Source organism: Stegodyphus dumicola, chromosome 3, assembly GCF_044657685.1.
Source record: "Stegodyphus dumicola isolate Sdum_Otavi_A_Nest chromosome 3, ASM4465768v1".
In the NCBI taxonomy this organism is placed as follows: domain Eukaryota; kingdom Metazoa; phylum Arthropoda; class Arachnida; order Araneae; family Eresidae; genus Stegodyphus; species Stegodyphus dumicola.
The window spans coordinates 139,277,261-139,290,883 of NC_140770.1; the positions used below are offsets into that span (position 1 = coordinate 139,277,261).

The 13,623-nt window shown below is 32.6% G+C and overlaps 1 protein-coding gene across 6 annotated transcripts in view; it reads right to left on the reverse strand.

Annotated features, from left to right (window-relative positions):
* Positions 1-13,623, reverse strand: part of LOC118192818 (uncharacterized) — a 560,683-nt gene that overhangs the window by 109,895 nt on the left and 437,165 nt on the right. For all 6 annotated transcript variants that reach the window (XR_015040285.1, XR_015040286.1, XM_085813364.1 and 3 more), the window contains 3 exons: positions 10,370-10,498; positions 8,209-8,355; positions 3,909-4,051 (listed from right to left, as the gene is read on the reverse strand). Coding sequence is in view for 4 of the 6 variants with exons in the window: in XM_085813364.1 (XP_085669490.1) it covers positions 3,909-4,051; positions 8,209-8,355; positions 10,370-10,498 (419 nt within the window). In the remaining 2 variants the exon portion in view is untranslated. The remainder of the gene's footprint in view (positions 1-3,908; positions 4,052-8,208; positions 8,356-10,369; positions 10,499-13,623) is intronic.

Sequence of the window (13,623 nt, forward strand, 5' to 3'; positions counted from 1 at the left end):
CTGAGTAAGCTATTCGTACGAATTGAAGTAATTCTTGCATTTAAGCTTGTATTCCAAATTAACTTGAAATTAATGTAGATAATTACTGAGAGAATTAGATTTTGTGTAGTTAATAAATCTAATTCGCGTGAGATGAGATCACTTAGGGTCACGTGATATGAACAGGCGAATCAGGATGTTGAATCATGAAAGCATAGTAAATTCTTAAATTAATGTATTTTTACAAATTTATTGTCTTTATTTATTGGCTTTTTTAGAAAATTTTAAAGGTTATTAAAATGTTTATGCCTTCAAAATAAAAAATTCCTAGAACTAACATTTTTTATGCGTATACTGTATGTTGTCGTCAATAAAGTCTGCTTGGCGAGATTTGCGCCGGCGAAACGGAAAAGTACCCATTATTTGACAGTACTAATATATCTTCTGAGATATGTTTTTAATGATGCATATTATAGGCTTATACATTATTTTAATTTGGAATATGACAGTAATTCTCACTCAACTTCAAAAATGTCCTTGCGATGAGAAGATGAGAATGAACTTGAATGATGAGAACTGTGACCGAGCCATCGCCCCTAGGCGCAATTTTGCCAGTTCCTTGAATGTTAGCCGTGACGGCCCATTGCAAAGTTCCAGACGTAAGGATTTCATTAATAGAGAAATCGGACGAAAGTAGTCAAACATAGGGGGCCAAAAAAACCTCCCTGGGTTGAGAAAAAGATATGATCTTACTAATGCGGTCAGAATGTTTCAAATTTCCCTATGTGCCGCGCCTAGCGTGGATGTTTGAAAGTTATACACCGACTGTCGTAATGTAGATGCTCCTAGAGCACTTGAGGTCTTATTACATGTTTCTTCGAGTGCTACAAACCCAGAACACCTAGACTGTGGCGACTTACCTCTGTTGAATAAATAGTTACTTCTGAATTTACTGCAAAGTAACAGAGCTGCTTCTAGATGCTGAGGAATAGTCACTAAAATGGCAAAAGTTCTAAGCATTAAAATAGTGCTATCACATCGCACTTTTCTTACGAACGAAACATATAAGGATAGCTATCGACCTGGTGAGCATGTAAATAAAAAAAAAAGTTAAACATGTAGAGGCAGTGCGAGTCTTAAGGGCATCATCACAAATTTTAAAATAAAAAATCATAAACGGATTCAAGATGCAAAACAGGGAATCTAGGTACTAAATACACACCACTAATCTAAATTACCAGATAAGAGCAAACAAATCATATATACTAAAGATAATTACCAAATACATACAAAAACAACCGACAACCTCAGCACACGTGAAGTAATTATGGAAGTAATATTTTTAATAAAACTCCCCGAAGTTCCCCCAATGAAGATTTCTTCAAGCATACAAAATAATACAAATATATTGTCAATAGAAGTAGGGGTTTCCCTTATTTCATTAAACATTATAATTAGTGATAATTTGATTACATCAAGGATTGAAAATTTGGAAAAGATTACCTTAATTTCATTGTAAACTTTAAACATATTCGCGAAAGTAACAGATATTCTATCTGAACTTTTAGCATTTTTCTTCATTGAGGCTTTTGGTCTCAGAAGTTTTAGCATCGAAAGATTTATTTATTATTGATACTATTTCTGCTTTCCTCTGGTCCAGATTTAGACTTATTACAACGAAAAGGAATTTCCTCCGCAATAGTTTCTCGTGCTATTTGTTTACTCGTGACTCCTCACTACGTAGTACAGAGCTGTTTTTGCTAGAATCAGTAACTTCCTCAGAATGTTTTTCACGTATGTTCATTGGATTTTTGGGGCACTTGGAAAAACTGTTACGATAGTTTGTAGCAGTGAGCGTTTGCGACATTACCGGCAAATTGTCGGTAAAGTTTCGCTGCAAGCAATGTTATTAACGAACTTTCAAAAAACAGGAGGTCTTCAGTAACAATATAATATTTTACGCTATGTTTGGAGTTATAAGTTAAGATTGGGTGTCCTCAAATTCGAATACCGTAACAACAATTTTGTATATTGAGATTTTTTATCAGTTCTAATTATACTATCAACACTTGATATACAATTAATATCACCTCGAATAGAAATATTTTTGGGCCATCTATTAATTTTCTATTATGTATACCAATAAGTAAATTAAGTTTATTAAGGAAATCTGGACCTAAAATGATTTTATCTACTTAAGGTATTGTAAAAGAAAATTAGAACTGCAAGCAGAGGATTAGGTCAAGAGTTAAAATTTTGAAACCAAAAGTAGGGATACTTGTACCATATGCTGTATCATCAAAACAGTTAGCGTACGGTTTTCGTAAGTTTGAAAGCGTACAGTTTGAAAGAATTATACACGTTTTGATGATGCAGGTATAATAGAGAAATCAGCTCCAATTTTCACAAGAAAGCGCAAACCGGTTGCTTTATCTTTTAAAAATAAACGATAGTTATGATAGACTGTAAATTATTTCAGCAGCGGAAATGCTGTTTTGAGTTTTCTGTTACTTTCAAGGCATATGGACTTTCGCATTTATTAGAATAACACTGGTTACCAAATTTAAAATGGTAGTAACAATATTTACCATCAGGATTAAATCGTTTCCTTGAAGGACTGCGACTATTATTTCTGTTTAATATAGACTGCCGAAATTTACTCCTAAATTGTCATCGAATATTTAGTGCCGAAATCTATTTTCCCACGACAGAAATTTTGTCAAATAAAGAATTCAAAACATGATGATTCATATCAGAAGTATTCAAAATGGAATTATCTGTGCTCGCAAAACAAATGTCTGTCAAGGGATTTATTTCAAAAATTTTACCTGCCATTAAGGACAAATTACTTAAATTTTAATTGCATACAACTAAATACTTTTGACTGATTCTGACAATTTATCGAGCTACAATGTTCTAAAAACTTTATTTCGTTATATTAGCTCCTGCTAACGATTTTATTTGACGTAGTAATTAATTAAGTCTCATATCAGCTAAACAAATTCCTGTAAGCAATTGTTTGATAATTTTTCCCTCACTTTCTTTAAAAGCGCTTAAAAGTCTTTTGGAGCTGAATATTTATTATTTTTATCACTACCACATTTGAGAAATTTCTGTTCTAATTGTGCAACAAGATAACTCAATTCCGTTTCATCTTGGAAATATTAGGAACAGAAAACTTAGCTTCCACTTGATAAAACCATGTTTTATGTTTTTCTTCGCAAAAAGGAGGAATTGCAACGCTTACCTTGTTTGTTTCGATTATCAGCTGATTTTAATGTAAAGCTTCCATTATTTTCCCCTCTCATGGTGACGTTATGAAACTTTGCTGGGTCACCAGTTTTATAGCTGCAAGTGGCAGTATTCCATACATAATAATTGTCTACCTTCTTATTTAGTTAAAAAAAAAAAAGTAATACACACGAAATGAACATTCATATCATACATTTAATTAATTTATCTATTTAATCATACATTTAATTAGAATACTCTAATTTTCTAATTTTTGTAGCTGCCATTCTGAAAAACTGAAAAAAAATTATTGTAACTTCGACACCAGTTGAGATTACGAAAATATTACATACATAAAACTATTATATGTAAAAATCTGCACATGTACATAACAAAATGAAAATAAATTGATATTACGATTTAAAGCCGCAAAATACCTTTTCTGAAATTCGCCTAAATTTATTAACAAAATGGGTTTGTAACGCTATAGGACCCTTAAAGCTTACATTAATATCTCACATATTTCCCCAAAACTGTATTTATAACCTTCCCACTGATGTAACGAAAGTTTAGAATGAAATATTTTCCATTCTGGCAGCCCTCTGGCTCTCAAAGAGAATAGTTTGTTCCGAAAGAGTCACTGAAATCCTGCAAAGTAATTATAATCTCTCACGAAATTTATTATATTTAAGTCTTACCTTCTGGCAAGGGGTGTTGCACAACACTCCTCTGTATCCTGCTTTGCAAACGCAGCCAGATTTGTCAGAGTTGCATATGCCACCATTTCTGCAGCGATCACAAGTGTATGAGCAGGTGGGTCCAAAATATCCTGATTTACATTCTGAATGGTAGGAAAGATGGAAATTATATTTTTAACTGTACACATGAATGCAAAATTTCTGATCTCTTGCGAATATATCTTGGCGATTGAAATAAAAGTTTCCTCTTTCACAAGAACTGATTCAATTCAATGAAAGATAAGAAAGAAGGCAAATAAATAAACATCGCAAGAAGAGTATATTTTTAAATGACTATTAAATTATGCAAGTAGTTGCATATTTTGCCATAATTTCGAGTTTGCTAATGACAGATGCGATTGATGTTTCTTTACTAATGCAAATGTCACAGAATTCAATATCATGTTTTCTAAATAAGGCATAAGAATTCTATTTATCGTCACTGGCGGCGGAGTTAAATGCAGAAATTCTTTTTCTCTGCCTTTAACCACTAGCACTACAGTACTTTCGGTTTACCTCTAATTATGGTATGCGGTCATTTGATGCAATTTACTAACGGACAAAAAAAAAAAAAAAAAAAAAATCTGATGTGTACACCACACGACTTCCTTGTACGGAATATTAAATTATACGCATTTTTTCTTGCATTTCATTTAAAATTATTGGACTGAATTAAATCTACTTCGCCGACAGCACATAAACCACAATAGAATAAATGCATTCTTTAAAATTCACTCTAGTATTTGTTTACCATAGCGACACTCTGGCGCTAGATTCACTTAACAGTATTATATTTCGTTCATATTATAACTCATAATGCACAAAATTTATATCATTTAAAGAACATAATTATCTAATCGTTGCCACATGTTCTGTTCAAATACTATAATAAAGCTAGAACGATGTATAAAAGAAATTAAGCAAACAAAACAAAAAAGAAACAGTTTTTCACAGAGGATTGAGTATTTCTCTATCAATTAATTCAGTTCTCACTTCGCGAGAAGGCAAAAATACATAAAAATTCAAAATATCTATATTAAAAATTACAAAGTAAATCTTAAACACTTATTTCCTCGAAAAAATTTCAGAAAGGATTAAGCATAATTTAATTGACAATAATAAATGAAGGCGTTATCTTTGTTGTTGCGAAGCTAAGTTTCTCTAGATTGGCCACAAATCCACAATGTCTGCTGTTTCAAATGTAAACAATCAATCGCCGCCATAAAAAAAAGGCTTAATGGCACTTAAACAACTTTAAAATTGTGTATAATTCTAAAAATATTGCATACAGATTTGCTAAAGGCATAAAAACCTTAACCGGAAGATAAAAACAACATAATTCAATCATTTTTAAAGCAAAAAATGTACAATTTACAAACATATAAGAGTAAAGAAACTGAGATCGCTGAGCCGGGTAACAGAGTGGATATATATACAAATATATTTATATACGTTTGGTGCGGCCGATTGCAATCAAAATACGAGGTGCACATCTACATGTTATAGCAGTCCAATATACAAAATTTCAACGTTCTGAGGCTACTCGTTTTTGAGTTATGTGAGATGACATACGTTCGTACAGACGCCACGAAAAGTTCTCTTCAGAATTAATTTTAAAGCAGTTTTATAATTTTTTGAAGGAAACGAGTCTTTTATTCTGTTCTTACGTACATATATCACGGAAAAACATCGTTAAATTGCATTCGATAGCGGTCAAAATGGATATTTTCGTTGAAATATGCTGCCTGAAACTTTTCGCGAATACAATACTTCCTTTTTACTTCATACAAGGAAGTAAAAATATGGTACTTTAAAGTTTTTTTTAATAATATATGTTAAAACTTAGTTATTAAATATGGTTACAGAAACAAAATTCTTGAAAAACGATATTTTATTTTTTTATTTTGCAGAGTTAAATGGCAACAATTTCTTTTTCTGTAGCAATCTTGCTTTTAAGCAAGAAGAAAAGAGATGACTTTGGCGAACGCCGTTTCCTCCAGTCTGTGAAGAATTTCTTTTTAACAGCATAAACCATTAATACTAATACTATATTCCACACAAAAGTTTTACACGATTAACTGTGCCAACATAATTAATTCCTCTATTTTTTAAAGTTAATTCAAAGAAGGAAAAAAAAAAGTTAGTGGCAACAGTTTTTCTTGTGCTATAAAAGGAGTCAATCAACCGATAAACGGCATGCTCTCCAACAATTTCTTCAACTATTCTGCTTTATCTTTTCCAAAATAAGGATGTCCATTTACAAAATATTTCGCTTTTACATCAGCTAAAAGCCATAATTTTATTCCGCATTCTTTGGGGTTTTCAGCATAAAAAGAATTACAGATAAAAATGTGGTCAGAAGACTCGGACATTTGCAAGTGAAATGAAAGTGTGACACAGAATAAGGTGAAGAACATAGTAAAACATTCAGCATGAAACTCTTCTCGAACATCACCATTTCGGGAAGGAAAAGCTTCAAATCTATACCAACCAGATGTCGAATAATATCTGGCATGAAAATTAGAAGAAAAAAAAAAAAAAACTCAAACAAATGTCGTCAAGACGCTGCAACCAACACCAAGCCGAATAAGGAAGATGAACAGTCAAAATGACCGCTAGCTGTAATTTTAGGTGCATACGGTTATTTATAAAAAAATAATCATTTAAAATAGTCTTACTAAATTATTTTGTCATCTTGGTATATATTAGGAATATATACCATATATGGTATATATTTTGGTATATATTTAGGAAAAGTTAAAAAAAAAAAAAAAATTATCAAAATATTTTATAAGAAAACTAAAAAAATATGAAAATTTTAATTTCGTTTGCCGTCAAAATGACCCCTACCGTAATTCTGGCTTGCATGAACTTTCAAAACCTTAAGAAATTCTGTAAGATAATCATTTGACTTTGACATAATCCATTACATTAGTATTGCCTCTAACGGAAGGTTAATATCTTGACTGATTACATCCGTAAACAGTCTTAAGTTTTGTTTACAGAAGCGGAACTTTGCCCTCAAGAAACGTATGTTAAATTGATTCCTCTGCTTAAAACTAAGCCGGTTTAAATTTACCGGAGCAGTCGAGTTAGCATACGTTTCTTGGGAGTAAAGGAAGTTCCGTAGTGTAAAGGGCCCTTTACTGCTGGTTAAGCCTAAGCTTGTTGATATAAGAGTTTGAAAAGCTTTAATTTCTTGTCTACAATGATTAATTTTCTTCAGGATGTAGACCCAATTCTATTCATAATTGATAACATTATATAAAATGCCCATGGTTTTTTTTTTTTTTTTTTTTTTTTTTCCATCTTCCTACCGTCATTTTTAACAATATATCGGTTTAAGCGAATATTTAGTACCCAAATAATTAAGCGTGGATTTTCTCGCCAATAGTAACCCCAATGCATATTCCCTATTCTCAATTTTTTAAACGTTTTTAAAGGTCACTTTTTGTGTTTAAAAGAAAAAAAGATATGTATGCATTTGGCATACTTTTTTTTTTTTTTTTGATATTTTTCTCTGCATTTTAGACGTGATTTTCTTTTTTTAAATCTAGAAATCTTATTATTATTTTCATATTAATATGACCGGTGTAAATATTTGTATATAATTTTAGAATTAGCCTAGAATTTTAGTATTTGAAATTTCTACATTGTCTTTCTCAATTTTTCATACATTATTTTAAGGTTCTCTAAAAACGAAGAGATGTTGTTCTTGATTTTTGAAAAACATTTAAATTCAATAAATGAAGATTTAGATTAGACTTTTGATTATTAGGAAAGAACAGAAACGTTTTTTGTGAAACTTGATGTAAGTTGATGGAATGACTTCAAATTGAACAAATCATGGTGAGTCTTATTTAAATTTGTTCGATTGACTGCATCATTTCCTTCTTTTCTTATTAATTTCCGCTTTTTAACTATTTTTCAACAACAATAACTTGGCATGGGTTTTTGATTATTTTTTTAATAATTTCCATTCATTTGAAATTAATTTCGTATTTTTATTGACCTCTGCTTACTAAAGAAAGTTTTCCTGGAAAGTTTAAATTTAATTTCTTTTGCTTTATATATATATATATAGTTACGTGATAAAATACGGGATTACGTGATAAAATAAGCAAACATTGAGGAAATGACTAATATTAATAATATAATAAAATATATATTTGCACTAACTAAACATCCATGTTATGCGTTAGAAAAGTTGGTTTATCACAGAGAACATTAGTTCGATTAAAAATAATTAAATACCACTTACTGTTTTGAGATATTAAGGTTCCGATTGTATTGTAATGACTATCACTTAGGGGTAAAGCTTTTAATTTCTTCAGTCTTTTTGCCTTGTTCACTGCATACTCGGATTCAGGAAGATCGCCCCGCACTGGTCCATAATCAGATTCATCTTCTGCGTTTATTGAAGAAAAATAAATAAATAAATAAATAAAACAAATCAATGAAAATCAATGAAAATAACACAAAGTCAGCGTAGACGAAGGCTTTTCTTCTAGTGAGTGGCATAGGAAGGCGGGTGAAGTGGGTGACGCCCACACCAGGTACTAGCTCTGAGGAGGTGATAAAATATTACAGTTTTGTATTAATGTACTTTTTTGTTACATAAAATAACATGTCAAATAATTTACATGGGCCCAACATTATGAAAAAAGGGAGCTTTACTATGGCTAATTGTCTCAAATTGCGGGTGAACGATGTGATGCAGTATTGATATAGTAATTTGTGAGTGTATGTATATTTTTTTGGAAATTATAAATTTTGCAATAATTTGGTTAAAACTTCTTTGTTTGTAGAGTATTTATTATTATTATTACATAGGAGGTCTCAGTACGAGTGTTATAAATTTATAAGAGGGCTAAGGTGCACCTGGACCATTCGGATTCCCATAGTAGTACAGGCTCGGAAATGCTTTCACGATATGGTAGATGGTGTTAGTCCGAGGTTTATCTCATAAAAGCTTCATTCACACACTGACTGACTGTGGTATGAATGGGTGTTATACGAACGAGGCTTAAGCCGATATGCAATTGGTAAACAGGGCCACTTAGACGTTACTTTTAGCCAACATTACATCGGGCGGGATCGTCCGGTGCACTGGCCTGCTCGATTGCCTTGATTACTTCTGGGAATATTTGAAAATACTGCGGTATGTTATCCTCCTTGGTAGCGCCGCGGAACTAGATACACGCCTTGCAGTATCTGTCAAAGAAAGCCGAGATACAATCCGAATTTTCCAGAATGTAAAGAAATCTGAATGCTGAACATGTGAAGCCTCCATTACAGCTTGTGTAAGACACTTTGACCACTTCTTTGACTTGCGTTTTCACCAATGGCAGCATGGTTAAGACAGCTGAATGCTCGAAATTAGACTCGAATTCGATCCCAGGCGGACGGACTGTCCGCACAATTAATTTTCATGGCTTCCCATACGTATAACGGGAATATACGCTAGTTTCCCCATCCTGTGCTTTATCATATTCAAATAAGATAATCTAAACTTAGACTTCTGTTACTTTCATAAACGCACATTTAGTATTTAAATGCATATTCACTTTCTGGGGCGTGTTTTCATTTCTGGTGTTTCTTGTGTACGTTATGCTCATGTCATTTCCGACTTTGCAATACTATTAAGATTCCGAATCACCTGAGTACACATTAATCTTCCTATAAGTTTGCAACCCTGAAACTGAAACATCGTGTACATATATATTATTTGCTCTTATTACATTAGTTCTGTTGATTACCTAATAACAGCAATATGTTCCTTTAAACTTCACACTGTTCGAAAATTTTTATTCGGAATAATTGGCGCAAGTTTGGCTAATTTTCCTATTCGACGGAAAAGTACGTAAGTCTAGGATATTAAATGTCCAAGCAGCAAACCAATTTTTATTTGATTACGGATACATCTAGAAACAGAACTGATGATTAAAAAGATTAACAAATAATACATAATTAGTTTTAGTTTTTATGTAATACATAAATTACAGGTATCTGCGATTACTAAATTAGCCCATACAGAAGCTCTCTCTCAAGTTATTTAATATTTTAAACAAACAGTACGCGAAGGTGAGCTGTAGTTTAAAAATCTATCTTTAGGCTATAATTTAAATTTATTTGCCTTAATTTTGGTAATCAAGGTTAAATCTACACATTACAGCAGTAAATTAAGCTGCTTTTCTTTCTAGCTATTCAAATGATTATTTAATGTGATAAGTTGTTGAAAGCAAGGACGTTATTCCTTCAAGGAGTACAGAGAATCGTTTTGATAGATATCGAATGTGAGTGACATTTTTCATAAGCAAAGAATTTCACTTCTTAAATTATTCACTTTTGTACATTAGTAAAATGCTATCGGGTTTAAAACTCTTTGCTAATAGTTCTGCACAGATTAAAAGTGAAATTACCTTTAACATCGCATTTTCGCTGGTCGTCCAATAACTGGTATCCAGGAAAACAATCACAAGTGTAAGATCCTTCGGTGTTTGTGCAGATGTGATCGCAGCCTCCATTTTCTTGTTCGCATTCGTTAATATCTAATAATAAATAAAGCTGACTTTTACTGAGAGATTTTAAAAAATTAAGCCTTTTTAGCTTAATATCATCAGTTTTTATGACAAGGATACAGTAATTACAGTAGTGTTTCGCATAATGAACGCCTTGGGCAACGAAACTGCTTAACAAACATGCATGGGCAGAAAAATGTCCAGCTTTACAAAAAATATAAAAGATAACAAGTATAAAAAGGTAACAAGCAGAGAAGCGGGTAACGTAAATATATATCTTAATATTCTATACCCACTGAAGAAAATTTGGAATAAAAGCACATCGGAAAACCATGGTACAGTTGACGATTTAGTTTCGTAGCTGCACATCGTGTTGCCATCCAAATTTCCGGTATTTACATAAAACTATATTTATATATTTTCTCATTTTGTGCATGTTTTCCTCGGTAATCAGGCTAGTTTATCAGCTAGCAACTGATAGTATTAGTGTCTTCGTATATGTGTTACACATTAACTGCATCAGCATTAGCATGCATATATTTGTAGCAGTGTCACAGAACTTACTTGCTTATTTGTAATAACAATTTATGTCTTATTATTCCCCCACTGGAGTACATGTACATATACGTATGTCTATGTTATATTCAGTGTCACAATACTTACGCTGCTATGGTCAGTACATATTTTCCCAACTTGTGCATGCTTTTTGCAATCACAACGATTTTTATATGCTACCTAAATATATAGCAAAATCTGTATAAATGTACTAGGGATTTCTCCTTCAACACAGTAGTTTGACAAGTTTATTTTTCCTTTTTAGTGACTGTGTAAATGCATGCATTTATATATAAAATTTTCGTATCTGTAACAGAATCTGAATATATGTATAATTGTATTAGGAGTGTTTGCATCAACATATTTATTTTCATAGTGATTGTAGATATACATGTATTTATTTATAATATCTGTAACAAAATTCCTATCTGTATATTTGTATGAGTGATGCCTGTATCAACATTTGTACTATGGAACTATCTTATGCACTTTTAATAGTGTATGTATATACACATGTATTTATGTACAATTCAACAGAAATTAAGTGTCTGTATACTTGTATTAAAAGTGTCTGCATCAACATATTTATTTGAACTGCCTAATACATTTCAATAGTGATAATATAATTATCTACTTCTATAGCAATATAATTATCTACTTCTATAGCAAAACTCGGTATCGATATATTTGTATTAGCGATGCCCCATTAACGTATTTTGTGCTAGTTTATGTACTTCAAGTTTATGTCCTTATTTTGTGCTAGTTTATTTGTATGCACATGCTTTTACATACAAATTTACATTGTCTGTAACAGAAACAGAGTACCCGCATATTTGTATTAGGAATGTTTGCATCAATATATTTGTTCGAACCAGTTAATGTATTTTAATAGTGATTGTATATATACATGTAATTGTTTATAGTATCTGAAACAGTATTCGATATCTGTACATTTGTATTAAGGGTGCCCGCATCAACACATTTAAGACTAATTTATACACTTAAAAAGAGTTAAAGGTTAGAAGAAAAAAGTTAATAGAGTTAAAACAGTATGCAAATACACGTGTTTGCATTATAAACAAATTGTACAAATTTATAGTATCTGTGACATAAATTCGGCAGCATGAAGAATTCCTTATTTGAATGATCGATCGGTTTGCACGCAGTGATGATGTCTCACAGCCAGCACATTGCTCTCATTCCCACTCCAAAATGTTACTCCCTTTATAGTTAGTTCCCCTTACAATTTTTAATTGTTTCATTCGTTTCCCTTGCAAAGACATACTTTGGGGAACTTGATCTAAGGCGTTAAGAAATAATTATAGTCGTCGACTGGACAGAAACAGGCCGGCAAGCATTTTTCCTAAGCGGACCGTTTGTCCAGCTGGCGGAGAAAAGAAAAAGAAAGAAAGCATTTGAAGAACCACCTCCGAAAGCCGACAGAGTTGTCAGTCATGAGCAGCTTACACTTGTAAAAGCAGGCGTGCAATATTCTGCATTAAGGGCTGTACTTCCCGCAAGTATTTACACCCTCCACTCTGTCCTTATTTTATTTCTATGCCCATTTTATACTGTAATAGCAGTGTCCCCACTATGTACTTTCCCTGCATTTTCCGGTCCTCTCTCAGTATCCCTCACTTTACATAGTCAAGTGCAGGTGACGGAGGACGGGGACGCCTGGCGTATAACATAGGTAAACAGGCATATGTCCCACGTCCTCCACTATCTCGAAGAAGCAACTCGCTGGAGCCCCGTGAGGCTGCACCAGGAGTTTACATGGCCATACAGGGGCTAAATGTCGGGTAGTTTTTACGGACGTTGTTAATAACACAAAGTAACTTAAAAAGAATATAAAGGATAGCATTAAAACACTAAAACACTCATATAAGCTGAAACACATAGATATACAAAATTAAACGTAAAAGCATAAAAACACACTCGTAATTACGTAACATAAAGACATAAAAACACACACGAGAATACATATCATGACACATAGAATACATATGGAAACACGTAGAGCACATAAATGCAAATATTACACACAGAAGAAACATATGAGACATAGTAAGGTGTGCGTAAAGCAATAGCGCTGTGCGGAAATATGCTCAGTTCCCATAATACATAATGTACATACTTTCATTAGGGGCTTCTGTTGCATGAATTACATATTTCGTTGCATACACTACATTCGTGCATTGTACGAATATTATATATTTCGATTTACGATAACACATCATTCCATTGGGTGCCCAGTGCTTTACACTGATAAACATGTCAAAACATTATTTCTGCAAGTTGGTGGCTATTGAAAGCAGATGTTAACACGAGGCTCGAAATTGAATGTGGAATGTGTATTACAGAATGTGTACATACTGCGAATATCTAATCGTTGAGTACATTGTCTGCAGTACCATGCTACTGTGGCTCGCAAATGTCTTGCCCTAGGGCGTTGATTTGCTGTACAACTGCGCAGATACTCCTTATAGCTGGCGGGTGTTTGATTATGAAAAGATAGTAAAGTGTTCTATCATTCGTTGGATGTGGTAAGTGGTGGTTTGCTGTTAGACCGCAGTCAAATAGGTAGTGCTCGGAAGAAC